A 21,083-nucleotide genomic window follows, 5' to 3' on the forward strand; every position below is an offset into this window, starting at 1 on the left:
GACCAAAAGAAACATGGAGAAGATCTGTAGAGAAAGAGATGGGAAAGAACCGCTGGACATGGGGACAGATAGAGAAATGGACACAGGACAGGCCAACATGGAGGTCTCTGGTGACGGCCTTATGTGCTATCCAGCACGAAGAGGATTAAGTAAGTAAAGTTAGTCGATGAAACAAGAATATACGCATTTTTGTTTAATGTCATCATTTCCTAAGTTCTAGATATGGTATTGTCAGCAAATACAATTTATCATCTAAGGGAATGCTGACGGACTTTTTCATACATTTTTTTTGTTCTTGAATTGACGACGGATGTTCCCGTTATATCCCGAACATGACAAGGAACACATGGCGGGTGTGACCGTTCAGCAGCCGATGCTTACTTCTAAGAGGCACCTGATCCCACCTATGATGTTTTGGAGATTCGTGTTTCCTCTGTTCCAATTTTGGATTTTTTTATTGACTTTTTTGATTTCAATACAGTTCGTTATCTCCATATGTTGCATTTCAATTGTGTTATTTTAACAAAAGTCTCTCCAAATATATCACACTTAAACGAGGTTTACCTCTTCATATATATTCTTTTATGAAGTCTCTTTTCATTCTTTGAATTCTTATATTATGATTTATCCTTCCACAAGCATTATATTTATATTTTAACATTCTTAATTTCCGAACCACTTTTCCTTACACCCTTCTCCTTACACAAACAATTTAAATACATCAGCATTTATGTACATGTAATCTCTATGCATTGCACATCCAATAGTCATTTGTTAATGAACATATTTATTTGATTATCCTTTACTGTCGCACAAAAGTTTATATCAAACGTTATTATGTGTTTTCATCTTCCTTTTCTTTTAATGAACCTCTTTCTTCACGCTTTACTTCTTTACGCTATTCACGTTGCCACCTACACATATTTTAAAGTATTTAAATTAATCATCTACCAACACGCCTTCTCAAACACAAGAGGTGTCTCTCAAAATCTTTAAATCGTCTATCACCAATACGCATCTTGATTTGTCCCCATAAAAACTTAGAATGCCTAAATGACTTCCCGCACATTACGCAATGTAAAGTTTAATTCCCTGTAAGAATCCTCTTTAACATTCTAATGAAACTTTTACCACAAAAATCAAATTTGTGAGGTGTCTCATCAATTTGCTTCGATCACACCATCACATAAGTTTCCACAAGTATTCCGATATGAGCTTTCAAAACGGTTATGTCTTTACGTTTATGGTTCCCTTTGGCTTGACTTTCCATAAATATCACTTTTGTCAGGTTTTTCATTCCCCCAGAATGCGCCACCATTTGTTTTTGTAAGTTACTTGAAATACTAGTTGTGAATAATTTTTCCACTTATACATGTATCACAATACTATGGGTTTTCGTCTGTATGTGTCTTTATGTGTGCCTTACAGAGATATAATCTATTAAAAGCCTTCCCACACACGTCACATTTATAAGGTTTATCACCTGTATGTATCATCAGATGCCTAGTTAAATCCGAATTTTTACAAAACTTTCTTTTACAGAATTTACATTTATAATGTTTATCTCCAGTGTGTATCGTAATGTGTCTTTTTAAATCCGTTACATACTTGAATGTCTTCTCACATAGTTCACATTTAAAAGGTTCATCGCCTGTGTGTATCCTCGTGTGACTCTGTAAGGAATCACGTCGGGTGAATGCCTTTCCACACAGATCGCACTTATAAGGTTTATCACCTGTATGTATCCTCATGTGACCCTGTAAAGCATCTGGACGATAAAATGCCTTCCAACACACATCGCATTCATATGGCCTATCACTTGTATGTGTGCTCACGTGTTCCTTTAACGTATCGGAGCAGTTGAAGGCTTTTCCACACACATCACATTTATAAGGTTTGTCACCTGTATGTATCTTTATATGTTCTTGAAATTCCCCTGAATTGCTGAAGGCCTTTCCACAAACGTCACAGAGTTTATCGACTGTATGTGTCCTCATGTGTTTCTGTAGAGCACCTGAGTCGTAGAATGCCCTATCACATACATCACATTTAATAGGCTTATCACAAGTATGTGTCCTTACATGCTTTTGCAACTGGCCTGATAGGCTAAATGTTTTTCCACACACATCACATTTGAAAAGTTTATTTCCTGTGTGTATCTTTATGTGCTTCTTTAACGCATGCGACTGGTTGAATGCCTCCCCACACACATCACATTTATAAGGTTTTTCACCTGTATGTGTCCTCATGTGCCTCTGTAAGGTACTTGACTGAGTGAATGCCTTCCCACACACATCACATTTATAAGGTTTTTCACCTGTATGTGTCCTCATGTGCTTCTTTAAAGTATGTGATCGGTTGAATGCCTTCCCACACACATCACATTTATAAGGTTTATCACCAGTATGTGTCATCATGTGACTCTTTAAAGCCTGCGACTGGTTGAATGTCCTCCCACACACATCACATTTAAAAGGTTTTTCACCTGTATGGGTCCTCATGTGACTCTTTAAGTTCGGCAACTGGTTAAATGCCTTCCCACACATATCACAATTATAAGGTTTATTACCAGTATGTGTCCTCATGTGTATCTGTAGATTATCTGGCCTGCTGAATGCCTTCCCACACACATCACATATGTATATTTGCTCACCAGTGTGTGTCCTAATGTGCTTCTTTAATACATCTGAACGGCTAAATGCCTTCCCACACACATCGCATGCATGAGGTTTTTCACCTGTATGTATCATCATGTGTTTCTGTAAGGTCCCTGATTGGTTGAATGCCAACTCACACACATCACATTTGTAGATTTCATCACCTGTATGTATCCTCATGTGCTTCTTTAAAGTATCTGAACGGCCAAATGCCTTCCCACACACATCACATTTGAATAACTTATCACCTGTATGTGTCGTCATGTGTTTCTGCAAGACATCTGTTCGGTTGAAAGCCTTTCCACAAACATCACATTTATAGGGTTTCTCTCCAGTATGTATTTTCTTATGTTTGTATAAGTAACCAGGCCGACTGAAGTGTTTTAAACAGACCTCACATTGATACACTTTACCATCTGTATGGTTTTCGATGTGTTTCAATAAGGCACTTGAATCTTTGAATGCTTCAGCACATACACCACAATTAAAAGGCGAATCACCAGAATGTTTATCAGTACTGGGGTTGTTGAATACTTCACTTTTAATCTTACAATCATGAGGTGTGTTATTGACAATGATGTTTCTTTCTAAACCCATTGTCTGATGATCACTACTGGTATAGACTGTTGACTTTTCAGCCTCACTTTGAAGATGTGAATTGGACAAGCACTCTGCCTTTTCCCTCTGTAAATATACCAAAATACTATAAGAAGATAATGGTTTGATGATATTAATTACATGTAGTACCCTAGGACTCTCAGTGTAGGATCAGTGCTTTTTGTTTGCAGGTCTGTAATACATATGCAGGGGGATGGGGTGTTTAATTTCAAAACTTAAACTTTAATTTGGATGCTGCATTCCCCCTCACTACTTTTTGTTGCTGTCCATACATGGGCAAATTCTATCAAAATGTTGCTGTAATATTAGAGAAAAGTATACTCTAACCTCAACACTGTTTTAAAGATGTGCTTTCAGATATGGAATAAAAATTCAAAACATTTTTCAGTCTATATGAATGTACATAAAAAAGTAACAAAGAAGATGGGTGAACTACAGTGCAACAAACATGTGGGTGAAAATTGAATCTCAGTTATAACAAAATTTCTTTGATATTTCATGTAATAATAATGCATACTTGATGTAAAAACTCCACAATTTGCAAAAGTTTTATCAAAAAAAGATTTAAAAGTTTTCCTTTGAATAATTTTCACACTCTAAAGAGAACAAAAAAGACAGTTTTATAATACTTTAACATAATTATTTGATATGAGTGGATCATCGCTCCATGGCCTTGACTCAAGTTCAAGGTCACAAAGGATAAGACGTTTTGGAAGAATAGTCTGAAAGAATATATGTGAACTTCCTTTGTCAAGTCGGCAATAGGCAGATGGCGTTTCCTACAGATCTAGAGTCTGTCAGTGGGACAAGTTTAATGTCGGAATCAGGGGATATAGTCTCTCTACAGGTGAAACATTGGAAATTGTAACCCTTTAAAAGATTGAAGAAAACGTCAGAATATGGCATGACCTTGACTCAAGGTCACTTCAACCTATTTGAAGCTCCAACAGATGATCTTCTTGTTGCTTTGCAATGAGCTTGACTCTACTTTTACTTCTATTTCTTCATAATGCTAAAAGACATATACTTATTTGTGAAATTCAAGGACTTTAGATGTATCAACTGACAATTTTTTTATGATCATATATTAAAGCCTTAAAATGTCCAAATTATGCCTCAAGAAGATTAAAATTGAATGGCTATGCCTGGAAAAGCTCAACTAGTATAAAAACCCTAAGTTGCATTAACTTGAATCATTGAATGATTCTTCACCTCTCAATATTGGAATAATGACTTTAAATACTTTGAAAAAGATAGTTATAAAATTCAAAAGTATGTCACAGTGACCTATTTTTCAGTTGATGTACTTTGAGGACCCAAGATGTACCAACTGACAAAGTTTGATAAATAAACGCTTTTAAAAAACTCAAAAATATGCCTCTCAATCATTTTGAAAAAGAATGGCAAAAAATTTTGAAAAATATAGGTCACTTTGACCTACTTTTATGTAAACTTCATACAAAGTTCTAAGATGCATCAACTGACAAAAGAGCTAGGTTCACTTGATGCATGAATTGGCCCTGTTCTTTTATCAATTTATTAACTATCACTCTCTTTCCCATTTCATATATCAAAATAAAGTAGACACTTGGCGCTTTTATTTCCTATAATACAATTTCTTTTTGAAAATTCAGATATTGGAAAACAGGCTTTGAGAATTTGCAAAATTCTTGAAATTTGCAGAAAACATACATATTTGACTACCTTTAGCAAAAAATTAAAATATGAGCACAGCCCACAATCCAAAAAATAAAACATGTTTTTGACCTTCAGGAACAGATCTTTCATTATGTATTTGCATATTTTCGATCAGAGGTTGTGCTCTATATAAAATATTTAAAAAATACTTCAACTATTTATATCTTTTAAGTGGAAATTTTAACAAGACGCAAATTTAGCCATTTTTACCAAAAATCTTTTATTTTTAGGCCACACCAATTTAATTTCTTGTTCATCGGACATTTGATAAAAAAAAGTTCGAGCTGGCTAGCAGTTAAATAATAATATTATAACTTTATAGTAGGCAAAATTTTTAGGCGTGGCATGAAAAAATTTGAGCGGAGAATTATATTTTTTCTGATTTGCAGTGTTAGTTGATTAAAGGTTGCTAAATAGAGCGGAAATGGGACAGAAAACAACATAGAATTCCCATGGTGCGGGGATGTTAAATTACATATAATATTATTTGTATAGTTTTGTTTAAATATGAGCGTGCAGGTTTGACGAACAAAAAAAAATTATTGGTGTGGCCTTAGTGAGAAAGTAATTTTAAAGATTTTAAAATGCTAACTAAAAAAGCTATTACAAATAATACACAATTAATTTTTAGCGATATTCAATTTTAGCGATGTCAGCACTCTCTCTAATAATACCAAAATTAAATCCTCGCTAAAAATTCTACTTATACGGTACTGCATTTGTAACCAAAAAAGAGCATTTTTGATTTTTCAGATATTCTCAGGGCCAAATAAGGCCCAAAGTGGCTCTTACTCTTTCATAACCCTAGTCCTTATAGTAAGCAAAATATCAAAGCTTAAAAATTTTGGCTGACGTTGAAGTTACAAATGTACCTTGAGACCAGTTCCTTTGCTTCTAGGGTGATGCTCAGAAGAGCTAAAAAAATGTTTGCCGGGATATAAATATGCACTGAATGAGTTGAAAAATAGGCATTTTTGCATGTGTATCATGTGTATGGATATCTAAGACACCAATTCAACGATAAAATAATTTAAACTACATGACAAGTAGCAAGGCAAAAGTGACTGTTTGTCATGGGATGCTCAAACCTCCATGGCACCTGATCCCATTTCTCATGTTTTCAGAATTTGGAGGTCCATGATTCCTCTCAGTCTACTTTGAATTTTAATACTATTTGATATTTACTATATTTCATGCAAATTTGCAGATTAGATGTTTACCTTTTTGAAAATTCTTTGTGTTGCAAACTTTGTATGATGTTCAGAGAGAAAGACAAGTGGATACAGTGAATACTTTAGGAAACTAAGTGCACCATCTTGAGAGACAGAACCAAAAAAATCTTTACCTTCACTATTACAAGCCGTTGATTTTCTTCCACCTCCACAGAATCAGAAATCCCAAGTGGCTCCTTCTTTACTACAACCAAGAGGAGTGATACATGTAAGTAAGGATGTTTTGAATGATCTGTTTTTCTTTAAAAGAATTCATTCAATAAATTGAATAGGGTTCCTTATGCAGTCTTAGAGAGTGCAGCAGCTACAAATACATGGTGTTAAGCACATCATAGAATTTAGTACATGTTTCACCCTGATACTCTTGTAAGGAATTTTTTTCTTTAAAGAAATTCTGACAACCATGTTTTACTTCTATAAAATTTTTTGGGCTCATCCCAAGCACAAGAGCTATATGTAAATTGTTTAAAGTCCAATTCAAGAATATTTCACTCAAATAGAGCCATCACCATCTATCTACGAGGGTTGATCCAAAAGTTCGTGGAATTTCTTCATATTTTATTTATTATTTAGTGGAATTAGTTGAAAATGACAAATAAAAATAAAGACATTTGATGAATATTTAAAATTAAAAAAACATTTTAAATATTTTTGATAGTAACTCTATGGCAGTTGCCATAGAAACGGTTGTTTGGAAATGCGGGGGAGACATTAACGCGTTTATTATCATTTTAATTCTTAATACGTGAAATGAGAATTAAACCGCCCTATGTGGTAAATAAAACGAAAATTATGTCATTATTATGACTGCTTGATCTTTTCTAAACCTTTGTGTAAGAGTTTTTCTGATCTTACTGGATATTTAGTTTATTAGTTGATGATTTATTGTTCATCTTTAAGTTATTAAACAACGTCTTAAACGCGTATAGTATTGACGTAGGCTTGGGTAAATGCATTTAGTTACTGTGTTCCAGTGGCATAAGAATTTTTAGAAAAATAGAACTTCCACGGACGTTGATCAAAGGTGTGGTCGCTTTTTGGAGGCTCTGCTTTAAGTGCCTATTCCCATTGACAAATTAAAAGCGTTAATGGACGTTGTCGGCTGACGTACTGTTCTTGACATTGCTACTGAAATTGGAACTTCACATGGGAAGATGGGTAGTTTTTTGAAATATGAGTGAAAAAGAAGATAAGTTGATGCAAGAGGATACCCAGGCTTTGTTTTAAAAAAAATGGAGAAAAAGGCAGCATTTTGTAGAATTACGTATTCCAATCGGACATAAGGGTGAGATGCTTCTATTACGTGACGTGACATATCTTACTTGACGTTACGTCGAAGTCTCCCCCGGGTTTCACAACTATCAATTTTCAGAAAGCTCGTGTGACCTTATTGGTAATTGGAAAGTGGTGAAATTTTCCAATATTGTTGCATTATGACTCTATATTATGAATATGCCTGTTGTTTGCTTTCATCAAATCACGATAAAATTTTAGAAAGAAATTCCACGAACTTTTGGATCAACCCTCGTATAAAGGGCTTCAAGTTTAGACTTTACTAGGCACTCAAGGCCATTGAGCAGGTGAAGGATCTTTATCGTGCCTACGTCTGCCATGACCTCTGTTCAAATGGTCTTATCCAGTCTCCATGTCCCACAGTGGGATTTGAGCCTGTGACCTAAGGATGATCCTCTCAGTCTGGTAATATACATGTATAATCAAACTTGCATTATTTCAAATGCAATTAAACTAGAATTAAACATATATTGAACTTTAAAAAAAAGGATCGAACAATTTGAGATAACAAAATGTGAAAAGAAAAAAATATAAAAATGTGCTTGGGACTGATGAATAACATCTGACCAATATTTTCCTTGTATTTAAGATTCAAGTTAAGGAAAACCAACAGTATTTTCATTACATATTCTATACCTATACACACCAGTGGACTCAATTTTAGGCATGAGGTCTTTAGTACAAGGTGAATGCGAAGTCTTGACCTCTGTCGTCATGCCCTTATTATTGCTTTAGTCCAAAACCTGTAACAGATTAAACAATTAATTCATTTGCAGAACTCTCTCTAAAAAAATGTACATGTAATATGTTCATGAAAATCCACACAGTTAAGTATTTCTTGAATGAAGTGAAAAAGGAGGTCAGTTACGACCAACAGGGTAATTTATTGGTAACAGTTCATCACAATGAGAAGCAATAGCTTTATCAAGCTTTTGTAACAGGAACCAGTTTTATGCTAATTACATACATGTAGCTCCTGGGCTTAGTCTTTTCCTTAGTATTACTTTTAAAGTTTAAAAATTAAGTTTGTCATTTATACATGTATACACTTTGGGGCAGACTGAGCACACTTTACTAGGGCTGGGACCATATATCGAGATATATGTAAGGACAATACGCATATCAATACATGTACATATGAAGAAATATCGAAATATCGCCCAAAAAATCTGAGTTTTTTTTTCTTTGTTTATTTAACATTATGGGTTTAACATTATGGGTTTAATATATAAGATAAATAAGCTAAATATAAATATAGATACGAAATAAATAATTATTAACACCACTTCAGTAAAATATATATTTTTGTTTTACAACATATAAACAACTATTTTGAATAAATTACATGTATTCTTATATTTGCAAAGAAATAATTTGTTTATTTCAATGGAAAAAGAGATTTTAGAAGCAATTTAACACATTGTGATATATATAGTATCCTGGCTCAAATATCGTTATATGTATCAATACATGTATAGAAAAAGTTGTATCGTCCCACCCCTACACTTTACAGCCATAGATAAACTGGTTCCCGTTACATATTTGGTGCCATGATCAGGGGTTATTTGTTCATTTGCCCATTACGCCGTTTGCCCTAATTCCTGTTGCCAAGACTCTGCTCATCCTAAAACTTGTTTGCACAGGCTCGGGTCCGTTCACCATATTTAATATAGAATAAGTATCTATTGAATTGTTTTCAAAGGTAAAACCATCATCAGCTGTTCAATTCCATAATAGTCTTATTAACTTGTCAGTCCTGTAACTGCATGTTTTTAAAACAATAAATTAGCCCAATGCATAAAAATAACACAGATGTATCCCCCTAATTATCATTGATAGCCTTCAAAAAACATTAGAATCAATTAAATAAAAAATTGATTAAGACTAAACAAACATTATTCTTTGTATCGGAATGTTAAAAAAATCATAAGTTCGAAATTAATTAGAATACATAATATATGTTAATAATTATATACAGTGGACCTTCAGATATCCAGATGCTTCGATCAGTATCCGGATGACTTTTCATTGGAAGTCAGGAACAAAATTTTTTAATGTTATTTTGTCTTGTTTAACTGGTAATTCAGATATCTTGACACTTCACATATGCAGACAAAATGACTAGAACCAAAGCATCCGGATAAATGAGGCTCCACTGTAATTATAAATATACAAGTATATATAATTGCAGTGGAGTGAACCAGATATTGGGTGAACAAGATATCGAGCGAACAATATTTCGGGCAAATGGACTCTGCATGAATGGACTCCTGTGAATACGCCGAACAGGTAGATTAGGCGAACAAACCCTATACCTTGACCAGGATGAGTCAGGGTTGGGGTCTTTAGGGGCCAAATGAGGGAGGAATGTAATGGTTTGGGCCATTATCGGCCTGGATATAGCTCAGTTGGTAGAGCACCTGCCTGGAGATGCAAGGATCCGGGGTTCGATTACCGGTCAAGCCATACATTTTCTCCCTTCCTGTTACACTTTTTTAAGCTAAATAGTTTAATCAAGAGATTGTGATGGACCTGTATGTTGATGAATTTTTACCAACCATTGAATCAGTCTCTCAATAATGACAATATACCAAATATCAAAAAATTCTACACCCTCTCCCTATTTATATACATGTATATAGAGGGGGTATAATTTTTCGGTATTTGGCTGATTGTGCGTCTGATTGATAAAAATTCAGGTGTCTGTGATATGTAGGTTGAAAATATGTCAGGTGTTGATAAAAGTTTACCTACACCTAGATTTTTGCATCAGGAGTGAGTTATACTGTGCACAGGCACCTTTGTACTGTGCAACCTACCTCCCCCTTTGGACATCTTTTTCTAGCGAAATCTCTATTCGTTGCATTGATATTATTTGTTATAAATAAAAGATTATTAACGTGTAAACATATATATTTACATTTGCAAATGTTTTCCTTTATATAACACTATTGAAAGCAATGTGTATCTATATCTGTACAAATACAGGTACGGGGTCAAGAGGTCAAAGATGTGCGTATGGATAATCGTTTGACGTAATTTCTCAGTGACGTCATAAAGGGTCGACGCGCGTTCAGTGGATTACATACATGCCGTTGGGTTTGAAAAATAACGCATTTCACACGTTAAAAGTCACAATCAGGCAAATATAAAGTATGAATAAGTCACAAATGTAAATATAAGTAATAACTTACTATTTTGAAACATCTATCGGGCTATAAATACGGGTTGTACGAAATAAAATTCATCTTAAAGCCTTTCGGGCTTTATGGAATTTAATCTCGTGACCAACACGTATTTATATCCTGATAGATGTTTAAAAATGATACCTTATTTCTTAAATAAACATACAATGTACCTGTCCCACTTTTTGTAAACAAATCAAAATGCCGATCCCGTTCTTAAAAAAACAGGGGTGCGTCGATTTACCCAAAAGGACCCAAAATGGAATATAAAAGGACCCAAAGGGAAATCAAAAGGACTCAAAATTAATACAATATGATATACTGAAAATTAATTAATTGAATTAATATCATATTATAAGTTTACATAAAAGTTGACAAAAACATACATTTATATTGTTGCATCTTTTCTTTGAGAAATACATTACGCCTTTCAAGCACATCAAACACTTATAATAATCTGTTCGGATATGCTTTGCTTAATTCTGGCGGAAAATAACAAAATATCCTTATATTTCACCTGCTATTTTAAGAAGAAATAAGTTTTATTTTATGACATATGTTCTATGTCATGTAGAAATATATAGAAAATAAAATATTAATGAGTAAAATGTTAGAATTCTGTGTAACTTCTTGTTAAAGCAGTAAACCATCTCCATTTGGGTTTGTCAATAGATATATTTCTATGCATTGCCTTACCACCGGGGGTCATGTTAAGAATAATTAAACAAGATGTGTTTGTAAAACACTGATGCCCCCGTATGGCAACATAGCAAAGATTAAGCTTTTCTTAAATGCAAATTTAATTAATTGGTACCAAAAGTAGGGTATTCTCACAAAACAATTGAGAAATTTGAAAGTAAACCAATGTTAAAGTTTTTTTTTAATAAGTACAAAAATCTCCAAGGTCAAGGTCAATGTAATAAGTATCAAATGAAAGGTCTTGCCACATAGAATTCTTATGTAGATCATGAAAGCCCTAGCCCTAACCATTCAGAAGTTAAGGCCAACATTCATTTATTTAAAAAGAAGGTCAAATTTAAAGGTCAAAGTTCTTGTTATCAAATGGAAGGTCTTGTCAAAAGAATCAAATATGTAAAGATTGAAAGCACTAGCCCTAACTCTATACAAGGTACAGTCAAGGTTTGCTTTTTCAAAAGTAGGTCAATCTCAGAGGTCAAGGTCATAGGGTCAAGTTCTTGATATCCAATAAAGGGTCTTTTCATAAGGCTTACATATATGAAGTATGAAAGCCATATCACTTACCGTTCAAAAGTTATGGCCAAGGTTATAGTTTATCACAAGTTCCGAAATCTACAAGGTCAAGGTCAAAGGGTCAGGGTTGTTGGTATCCAATGAAAGGTCTTTCAACAAACATTACATATGTGAAGTATAAATGTCCTGGTATCTACACTTCAAAAGATGTGGACAAAGTAAAAGTTTAAAATTTTCATGTAAAAGTGGGCCAAACTCCAAGGTCAAGGTCAAAATGTCAAATTTGGTGGTACCCAAAGAAAGGTCTTGTCACAAGGAATATACATATGAAATATGAAAGTCATAGCTCCACTAAATCAAAAGTTATGGGCAAAGTTAATTTTTTTGCGGACAAACAGAGAGACAGACAGACAGATAGACATACAAACAGACGGACACGACAAAAACTATATACCCCCGAAACTTCGTTTACGGGGGCATAAGAGGGCATAATTAACTACAAATTGAGTAATATATTGTACATTTCTACTTCATAGGATTTAGATCTAAGGGAAGATCACTATAACTGCAGAAAAATACCAATTAGAATCAGAACTCTTTAGTGTGCAGCGTAGAGAGGGTTCTTAAATGTTAATAAATGATTACATGTCTCCCAGCATGTTCAAACATCTGTTTCTCTGACAACTGCCAAATTTTATTTAAAATGTTTAAATATCTAAATTTAGAATCTACACTACCCCAGGATGCTTCCACATAATTTTCAGCTTTCCTAGCTATAGCCTGGCACGTGGTTCCTGAGAAGATTTTTAAATGACCCCACTCTTTTTCTGCCTTTTCCTTGATTATCTCCCCTTGTGAAGGGACGTAACCCTTTAATTTTACAATTTAGGCTCCCCTTAACCCAAAGATGCTTTGCACCGAGATTGGTTAAAATTGGCCCAGTGGGTCTTGAGAAGAAGTCGAAAATGTGAAAAGTTTACAGACGGATAGCTAGACGGGCGGACGACGGACAAAATGTGGTAAGAAATGCTCACTCGAGCCTTCAGCTCGGGTGAGCTAATAACAAATTTATGAAAGATATTATAGGAAAAAAGAGGAATGTGAAAAACCTACATGTGTATGAAAAATTATTAATATGCCCCTTCATTGTTCAAAGCATCCATACTTAAGTATATGCTCAAAAATCCTTACCTCGATTTGAAAAATACTAGTATATGGAAAGTGTGCTGCATTACCCTATATGAACTATATACTATAGCTCAACATTCTAGGGTTGAACAAAAAAATGTTAATGCCAAGTATGGACTTTAAAAGTATCTATTTAGAAAATAAACAACCCGTATAAAAATGGAATAGCGGTTCTAGAAAAACTTGTATCAGATCTACAAATCCCCTAGACCATGTTGGACTTAATCGGACAGAGAAAACTAATTTTACTCTATCAAACCAACATTCTAGCTTTATATTCCTAACAAAATCCTGCAACTTGTGAAAAACGTGGTACTAAAGCTTAGACCTAGATTACTGTTAAATAATGATATGTTACCATTGCAAAAAGATAATAAGTAATTAAATACATGCAGATCGTGTAAACAATGAAACTTTCAACCACTGTAAAAATGAACTGACCATAAGGACATTTTTCCAACTGAGTCGCTAACTCAAATGAAGAAATCTACACGAGCACGGCCTAGAAATACAAGCCAATAAACATCAAAGACCCTATACAGTCAACTTAAACAATCAAAACACAGCTACCAAAAGTACTAGGAAAGACTCCCATAATTATTATTACTATGTGATTTCTAAACTGATTTTTAATTTACTGCATGTTTAAATTTGTGACTTTTACATTTTAAGTTATTTCCAAAAGGATTATATGTGCAACACCATCCCTTGGTATCTTGCACAAACATTTGCGTCGGAAGCAAATTAATAGAGGGGGGGGGGGCTAAATCTATCTTTGGGGAAAAAAAGGGACTAACCACCCCCACCCCCACCCCCCCCAATTCCGACGCCTCTGACAAATGCCTGGTAAGGTACCTCAATTTTTTGTGAGTTAACTTGCAAAAGATGCATTACCTCAATGACAAAATCTTGAAAAAAATATATCATTAAAATATCATCTGTCTATAAACATTTCTGGATGATTGTATGTTGTTATCCGTCCAAAACTTTTGGAAGAGACTTCATGACTAGCCATAAACCTGCATAAACTTGTACAGAGAGCAATACATGTAGCTCATCTGTATGACTTAGGTGACATTAAAAACATCCACATTATCTGTTTTATTTTTATTTGGGTTAAGTAAACAAAAAACACTTATTATCAATTTTTAATTGAACATTATCTGTAATCATATAGTTTTAGGTCAATATCCTTTCATTATATATTACTTTAAAACTTTGCCATATATACGGTACATGAAATATTTTTTTTTTGAATGCATTTCCTTACGTCTCTATACGCACTTTGTACTGCTATACTGTTTGTAGCATGCTGATTGACGTTTTTCATACCAATTGTTAGTCCATTATTTATACACTTAATTGACAACGGATTATTTCCGTTATATCCTGATCATGACAAGGAGCACACGGCGGCTGTGACCGGTCGGCAGGGGATGCTCACTACTCCATGGCACCTGATCCCTCCTCTGATGTTTCAGAGGTCAGTGTCTGCTCTGCTCTTAATTTGTACTGTTTTGTGGACTTTGAGATTGAATACTGTTCGTTATCTCCATATCCTTCATTCTTCTAATTTTTCTTGTACATATTTATCTTCATTTATTCTTTATTAACTATGCCTTTTCAAAAAATAACTTTTCCAAACATATTTTTAAAATACATGATATATATATCACAGGTTTATTTTGGGTTTTTTTTATCATGTTTATTGGTCTCTTTTCACTATTTCATTGTGGTATAAAACATCATTATGCATGCTTATCCATCACTTTTTCTTCTGGGAAGGACATCTTTCTCAGGGGCTTTACTTTGGTCATGTTATTAGAATACATATTTTATTGACACATACAAATATATTTTTATATATTTTAACATGTTTAAATAAATCAACTTCATAAACACCTTCTCACACATTTTCTGAGGTATACTACATGTAGAACATTTTTCCTTGAGTCTCCTGGCTGCTTGATTGTTCTTTGGAAACATCACCTATATGTATTTGTCTCTGTAAAAATCTTTGAATGCTTGAGTGCATTTCCATGACACATTGTAAAGGTTAATCACTGCATGTATTCTGACATTTTCTCATCACTGGAGTGAAGAATTTGTGGGGGTTCTGTCCACTCTATTTTCTGTACGGATACAGGGAATGCCTTTTCGAATGTCTTCTCACAAGTATCACTTTTATCATCTGAATGCCTCCGGAGGTGTTTTCTTAAGACCCCTGCTCCAGTGAAAGCCTTCCCACACACATCACATTTGTAAGGTTTTTCACCTGTATGAGTTCTCATGTGTATTTTTAACTCACCTGGTCGGTTGGTTGCCTTCCCACACACATTACATTTATAAGGTTTTTCACCTGTGTGTGTCCTCCTGTGACTCTTTAATCTTCCTGAAGCCGAGAACGCCTTGTCACAAAAATCACATTTATAAGGAGTCTCGCCAGTATGGATCCTATTATGTACTTGTAAAGCATTCGAATGCCTGAATCCTTTCCCGCACACATCACATTTGTATGGTCTTTCACCTGTATGTGTCTTTATGTGACTCTGTAACTTTGATGTTGCTGAGAACGCCTTCTCACATAAATCGCATTTATAGGGTTTTTCTCCTGTATGTATCCTCCTGTGTATGCGTAAGGTACACGACTGTGAGAAAGCCTTCCCACACACATCACATTTATAGGGTTTTTCACCTGTGTGTACCCTCGTGTGATTCCGTAGCATTTTAAGTGCGGAGAACGCCTTCTCACACAAATCACATTTATACGGTTTCTCCCCTGTGTGCTTCCTCATGTGAATACGTAATTTATCCGACTGCTTGTATATTTTATCGCACATGGCACATTTGAAAGATTTTTTGTGTGTCTGCATGTGTCTCATCAAAGGCCCAGGTTTCTTAAAGGCTTTTTCACACACTTCACATTTATGAGGTTTATTTTCGGCTGTGTGCGTCTTTAAGTGCCTCTGACAGTAATCTTGGCGCTTGAATGCCTTACCACAGACATCGCATTTGTAAGGTGTATCGTTTGAATGTGTCCTACTATGCGTACGTAGTGCACCTGATCTATGAAACGCCTTCCCACACAAGTCACATTGAAAAGGTTTTTTGTCATTTGAATGTATCTTTAAGTGCAATTTCAAGTTTCCTAATTGGCCAAATACTTTATTACAGATATAACATATATATGGTTTATCACCTGTATGTATCCTCAGGTGAGCCTTTAGGTTACTACCCTGGATAAATTCCTGTCCACACACATCACATTTAAAAGGCTTATCACCTGTGTGTGTTAACATGTGCGTCTGTAAGGCACCCGATTGGTTGAATGCCCGCCCACACTCCTCACATTTATAAGGCCTTACACCTGTATGTGTCCTTTTGTGTGTGTTTAAGGTACTTGTTTGACTGAATGCCTTCCCGCACACATCACATGTATAAGGCTTCTCACCTGTGTGTACTCTCACGTGTTTCTTTAGATGTTCAGGACGATTGAAAGTTTTCCAGCAGAAGGTACATTCATAAGGCCTTTCATTTACTTGTGTATTGATGTGTGTCCCTGTGTCATCAACTTGCTTGTCAGTAGCATTATTGTTGTTTAACTTTTCAGTCTCTTTTGGAGAATGAGATGAAGTTGAAAGCACTGTGTCTTCACTCTGAAAATTCACAAAGACTTTTTGAATACCGTATAAGTAGAATTTTTAGCGAGGATTTAATTTTGGCATTATTAGCGAGGGTGATGAGATCGCTAAAATAGAATATCGCTAAAAATTAATTGTGTTTTATTTGTTATAGCTTCTTTAATGTGCATTTTAAAATCGCTAAAATAACATCTCGCTAAAAATAAATTACCATTTTTTAAGGAAAAATCGCTAAATTTGCGTCTCGCTAAAATTTTCACTTATACGGTACTTATAAAATTAAGCTTTATGAATAACCAATGATGAATTCAGGTACCATATTAAAGGAAATTTCAGCCAGATGCAAATTTAGCGATTTTTCCTTAAAAATTGGTATTTATTTTTTGCGAGATGTTATTTTAGCAATTTCAACAAAAAGCTCAGTTAAGAAGCTATTACAAATACAGTGCAATTAATTTTACCAACCTTGGCTAATAATAATAAATTATTATTATTGATCGTAGGGAAAGATTAATATGAAGTTTTGATAGCTTACAAAATTACAAATACACAGATTTTTCACCTAAGCAATATATTTTTCAAAAGGTGCAAGCTTGCTTCAGGAGATATGCTTATATAAATAATAATCAGACAATTTTCACAGAAAGAATAATTCGTGGTTTAGACATACCATTTTCAAAAATATTGGCAAAATCTTATTTTGTGCAAACTTTATTCAAACTAGGCCAAGCTTAAAAAATTCTTTGTTCCCAGTTGCCAACCTATAATTTTTAAACTGGGTAGGCGTGTAGGCATTCTTTTTTTTTTTTGGAAAAAAAAATGTTTTCAAATTTTTGTTAGAAATATAAAAAAAGTTATTTATAGGCCTACTATAATACATGAATAAGCTCCACTCTTGGTATAAACTACTAATTGATAAAGACAAAAAAAATCCCAAATGAAACACTTTCAATATCTTGAAAAATTTTAGAAAGAAATAATTTTACAAAATGGCTAAAAAAAAAGTTTGGGTTGGGTGCATTTTCATTGGGTCAGTGGGCAACTGCTAACAAACAATATTTTATTTTAGGCCCTACTGACAGGTGGATAGAGTGTTCACTATAGGACACACCCAGCTTGATGTAGGACCCCAAAAATGTCTTACCCTCATCATTTCCTGCTGTTGTTGTTTTTCTTCTTTTACTTCTTTCACCGAGTCAGAATTTCCACATGGCCGTCCCTTTTCGTCACCTGAAATAAAATCATTAATATGGACAGTCAATTAGAAATTCTTTTCCTTGTAAGGGTATAATCAACCAATTGCAACAAGAACACAAAATTTTTAGCACATCACAGAGTATCAGGTATACAGGGCTGTGTAATTGACCTAAATAAGAAATTATACTGTAAACATATCATATTATGCATGTAAGACATTTTTATTATTTAACATTTAATTAAATTAATTAATTAATTCAATTAATTATTGAGATGAACATTGACATAGTTCAACTTGAATTGTCAAAACATTCAATAAAATAAACTTATGAAACTTCTTCAAATATTGTTTAAGTCATCAAATATCATAAATACAAGTAGACTTCAGAAGAATTTGTCCATGACCTTGTTGACATTAACAACTAACAACAAAAGATCTATAAACAAGAGGCCCATGGGCCACATCGCTCACCTGAGTAACTTGGGTGATGCAGTTCTTTACCCGATCCCCCCTCTTGTTATACCTATCATGTCCAACAACCTCCTTCCCTTTTATGATTTTAAAACTTTAGAATCTACACTACCCCAGGATGCTTCCACATAATTAAGTTTCAGCTCTCCTGGCCCAGTGGTTCTTAAGAAGAAGATTTTTAAAGATTTGTTCTATATATTTCTATGTAAAACTTGGAATTCCCTATTGTGGCCCTGTCCTACCCAAGGGGGTCATGATTTTAACAATTTAATATCTACACTACCCAAGATGCTTACACATAAGTTTCAGCTTTCCTCGCCCAGTGGTTCTTGAGAAGAAGATTTTTAAAGATTTGTTCTATATATTTCTATGTAAAACTTGGAATTCCCTATTGTGGCCCCGCCCTATCCCGTGGGGTCATGATTTTTACAATTTAACATCTACACTACCCAAGGATGCTTCCACATAACTTTCAGCTTTCCTGGTCCAGTGGTTCTTGAGAAGAAGATTTTTAAAGATTTGTTCTATATATTTTTATGTAAAACTTGGATTCCCTATTGAGGCCCCACCCTACCCCCAAGGGTCATGATTTTAAGAATTTAATATCTACACTACCCAAGGATGCTTCCGTATAAGTTTTAGCTTTTGAGGCCCAGTGGTTCTTGAGAAGAAGATTTTTGAAGATTTGTTCTATATATTTCTATGTAAAACTTGGATTCTCTATTGTGGCCCCACCCTACCCCCGGGGGTCATGATTTTTACAATTTAATATCCACACTATCCAAGGATGCTTACACATAAGTTTCAGCTTTCCTCGCCCAGTGGTTCTTGAGAAGAAGATTTTTAAAGGTATGTTCTATATATTTCTATGTAAAACTTGGATTCCCTATTGTGGCCCCGCCCTACCCCAGAGGGTCATGATTTTTTACAATTTAATATCTCCACTACCCAAGGATGCTTCCACAAAAGTTTCAGCTTTCGTGGTCAAGTGGTTCTTGAGAAGAAGATTTTTTAGTGACCCCACCCTATTTTTGTCTTTTCTTGATTATCTCCCCTTGTAAGGAGACTTGGCCCTTCATTTTTATAATTTAAACTCCCCTTCACCCAACGATGCTTTGTACCAAGTTTGGTTAAAATTGGCCTATTGGTTCTTGAGAAGAAGTTTAAAATGTGAAAAGTTTACAGACGGACAGACGGACGATGGACAAAATGTGATCAGGAAAGCTCACTTGAGCCTTTGGCTCAGGCGAGCTAAAAATAAGGCAAGAACTATCTTATTTATCTACATTCTTTTCCTTTATACATACCAACAGACTCGTCAGTATTCAAGTGTTCATTATGAGGTGTGTTCCTGGTATTCATCTCTGACATTGTGACCTAATTATTGCTGTTAAACTTGTAAAGAGAGATGAAAAAAAAAACAGTTATTTGCATTCTTCTAAAAAAATAAAACACATTCTGTATGTGTACTTTTAAAAGAGGGTTTCATATTGATAAAGGTGCTCTAAATCATGAATATACTGCTGACAACACGGACAAGGAAATTGATTGTTAATTAATTTGATTAAATGTGAAGCATTTATATTTATAAATCTTGCAGCTGTAAGGTAATTTTACTGTTCATTACCCAGATAGAACAGTCCACAGTGTGCTGCTACAGTTGTTTTTCTGGGTCAACACAAGTCTCATTCCGAATAAAAAACCCTGACACCTTTGTTTTCTTAACACTTCCAATCATTAGGGCATGCTGCAAAAAATTCACTATGTTTAATTTATTTCTTTCAAGCCTCAAAATAAGATTTACTTGAATCAATCTTATTTTTAAGCGAACATTGCAGGTGAATATACTACTTCAATCTGCAAAATACAGTTGTCTTTTGTTGCGAGTGCCGCTTAGCATACATCCATTAACACTGGTGTCAGTGACAGTCAGCTGCTTTATATAGCTGTCTCCAGATATAGTGAGAATACGATCAAATATGGCTGATACCTATATTTTTCACAAATTGTGTTCAGCTTTAAAATTTACATTATTGACCAAAATTACCATTTTATAGAACATAACTCTGACAGATAGTCCCAACATCTGAAGTTTTCATGGAAAACGTTAGAAGTTTTGTACTACCTGACAGAGTGCTTGCAAAATACAAAGAACTAAACAGGTCCAGTCCAAAGACTATATCTACCTACATAGGTATTAATAGCTACATAAGTATTTAAACCTACCCAAGGTAGCTATTTTTACCTACTTTTAATATTTTCTGCATTTTGCGGCCGAAAGACCAAACGGTGCAACATGGTGAATACCATATTTTTTGATACATTCACACTAATGATGTATGCGACAAAATTTTGGCCAAAAAATGATTACTTCTTGAATCGGCAATTTTACATTAGTTTCTATGCAAAATTGATAATATATAAAGCATGTAAAGTAATCATTTTTTGGCCAAATTTTTGTCATATCCATCATCAATGTGACTGTATCAAGAAATTTTGTGTTTACCAATCCATGTTGCGCCGTTCCTGCATTTGGCCACAAAATGCAAATAAAGCAGAAAGTAGGTAAAAATAGCTACCTTGGGTAGGTGTAAATACCTACGTAGCTATTAATACCTACGTAGGTAGAAATAGTCTTTGGACTGGACCTGCTATATTGCAAAATTTAATAAATTTTGTTCAGAGACTGA

General features: G+C 34.4%; 2 protein-coding genes across 6 annotated transcripts in view; both read right to left on the bottom strand.

Moving 5' to 3' along the window:
• On the bottom strand, positions 1–10,886 carry LOC134267709 (zinc finger protein 43-like). 3 transcript variants are annotated; one of them, XM_062749927.1, is made up of 4 exons: positions 10,857–10,886; positions 8,145–8,241; positions 6,319–6,389; positions 3–3,341 (listed from the first exon to the last, which is right to left on the bottom strand). In XM_062749927.1, the coding sequence occupies exons 2-4, from the start codon at positions 8,212–8,214 to the stop codon at positions 1,386–1,388; spliced, it is 2,097 nt and encodes a 698-aa protein (XP_062605911.1). In that variant the 5' UTR covers positions 8,215–8,241; positions 10,857–10,886; the 3' UTR covers positions 3–1,385. The 3 variants fall into 3 exon arrangements, with proteins under 3 accessions (XP_062605912.1, XP_062605911.1, XP_062605910.1); XM_062749926.1 differs by lacking the exon at positions 10,857–10,886 and adding an exon at positions 10,253–10,290; XM_062749928.1 differs by lacking the exon at positions 10,857–10,886 and having other exon boundaries at positions 1–3,341; positions 8,135–8,167.
• A 3,840-nt stretch (positions 10,887–14,726) lies between these two features.
• The window catches only part of LOC134267707 (zinc finger protein 665-like), a 6,683-nt gene continuing 326 nt past the window's right edge, over positions 14,727–21,083 (bottom strand). For 2 of the 3 annotated variants that reach the window (XM_062749924.1, XM_062749925.1), the window contains exons 3-4: positions 17,869–17,954; positions 14,727–16,739 (exon numbers count right to left, since the gene is read on the bottom strand). In XM_062749924.1, the coding sequence (XP_062605908.1) occupies positions 15,144–16,739; positions 17,869–17,877 (1,605 nt within the window). In that variant the 5' untranslated portion in view covers positions 17,878–17,954 and the 3' untranslated portion in view covers positions 14,727–15,143. Of the gene's footprint in view, positions 16,740–17,868; positions 17,955–19,700; positions 19,790–21,083 lie in introns of those variants that run through there. The other variant, XM_062749923.1, reaches the window with a different exon arrangement.

The sequence above is a fragment of the Saccostrea cucullata genome, unplaced genomic scaffold (assembly GCF_032062105.1).
Source record: "Saccostrea cucullata isolate Sc308-1 unplaced genomic scaffold, CSIRO_AGI_Scuc_v1 ctg4625, whole genome shotgun sequence".
Lineage (NCBI taxonomy): Eukaryota > Metazoa > Mollusca > Bivalvia > Ostreida > Ostreidae > Saccostrea > Saccostrea cuccullata.

Bases quoted from the DNA above. Each gene is read 5' to 3' on its own strand.
- LOC134267709 (XM_062749927.1), bottom strand. From the start codon at position 8,214: ATGACGACAGAGGTCAAGACTTCGCATTCACCTTGTACTAAAGACCTC. The intron at 6,390-8,144 runs GTGTGTATAGGT...TCTTGGTTGTAG, and splicing joins GCCTAAAATTGAGTCCACTG to TAAAGAAGGAGCCACTTGGG. The intron at 3,342-6,318 runs GTAAAGATTTTT...GTATATTTACAG, and splicing joins AACGGCTTGTAATAGTGAAG to AGGGAAAAGGCAGAGTGCTT.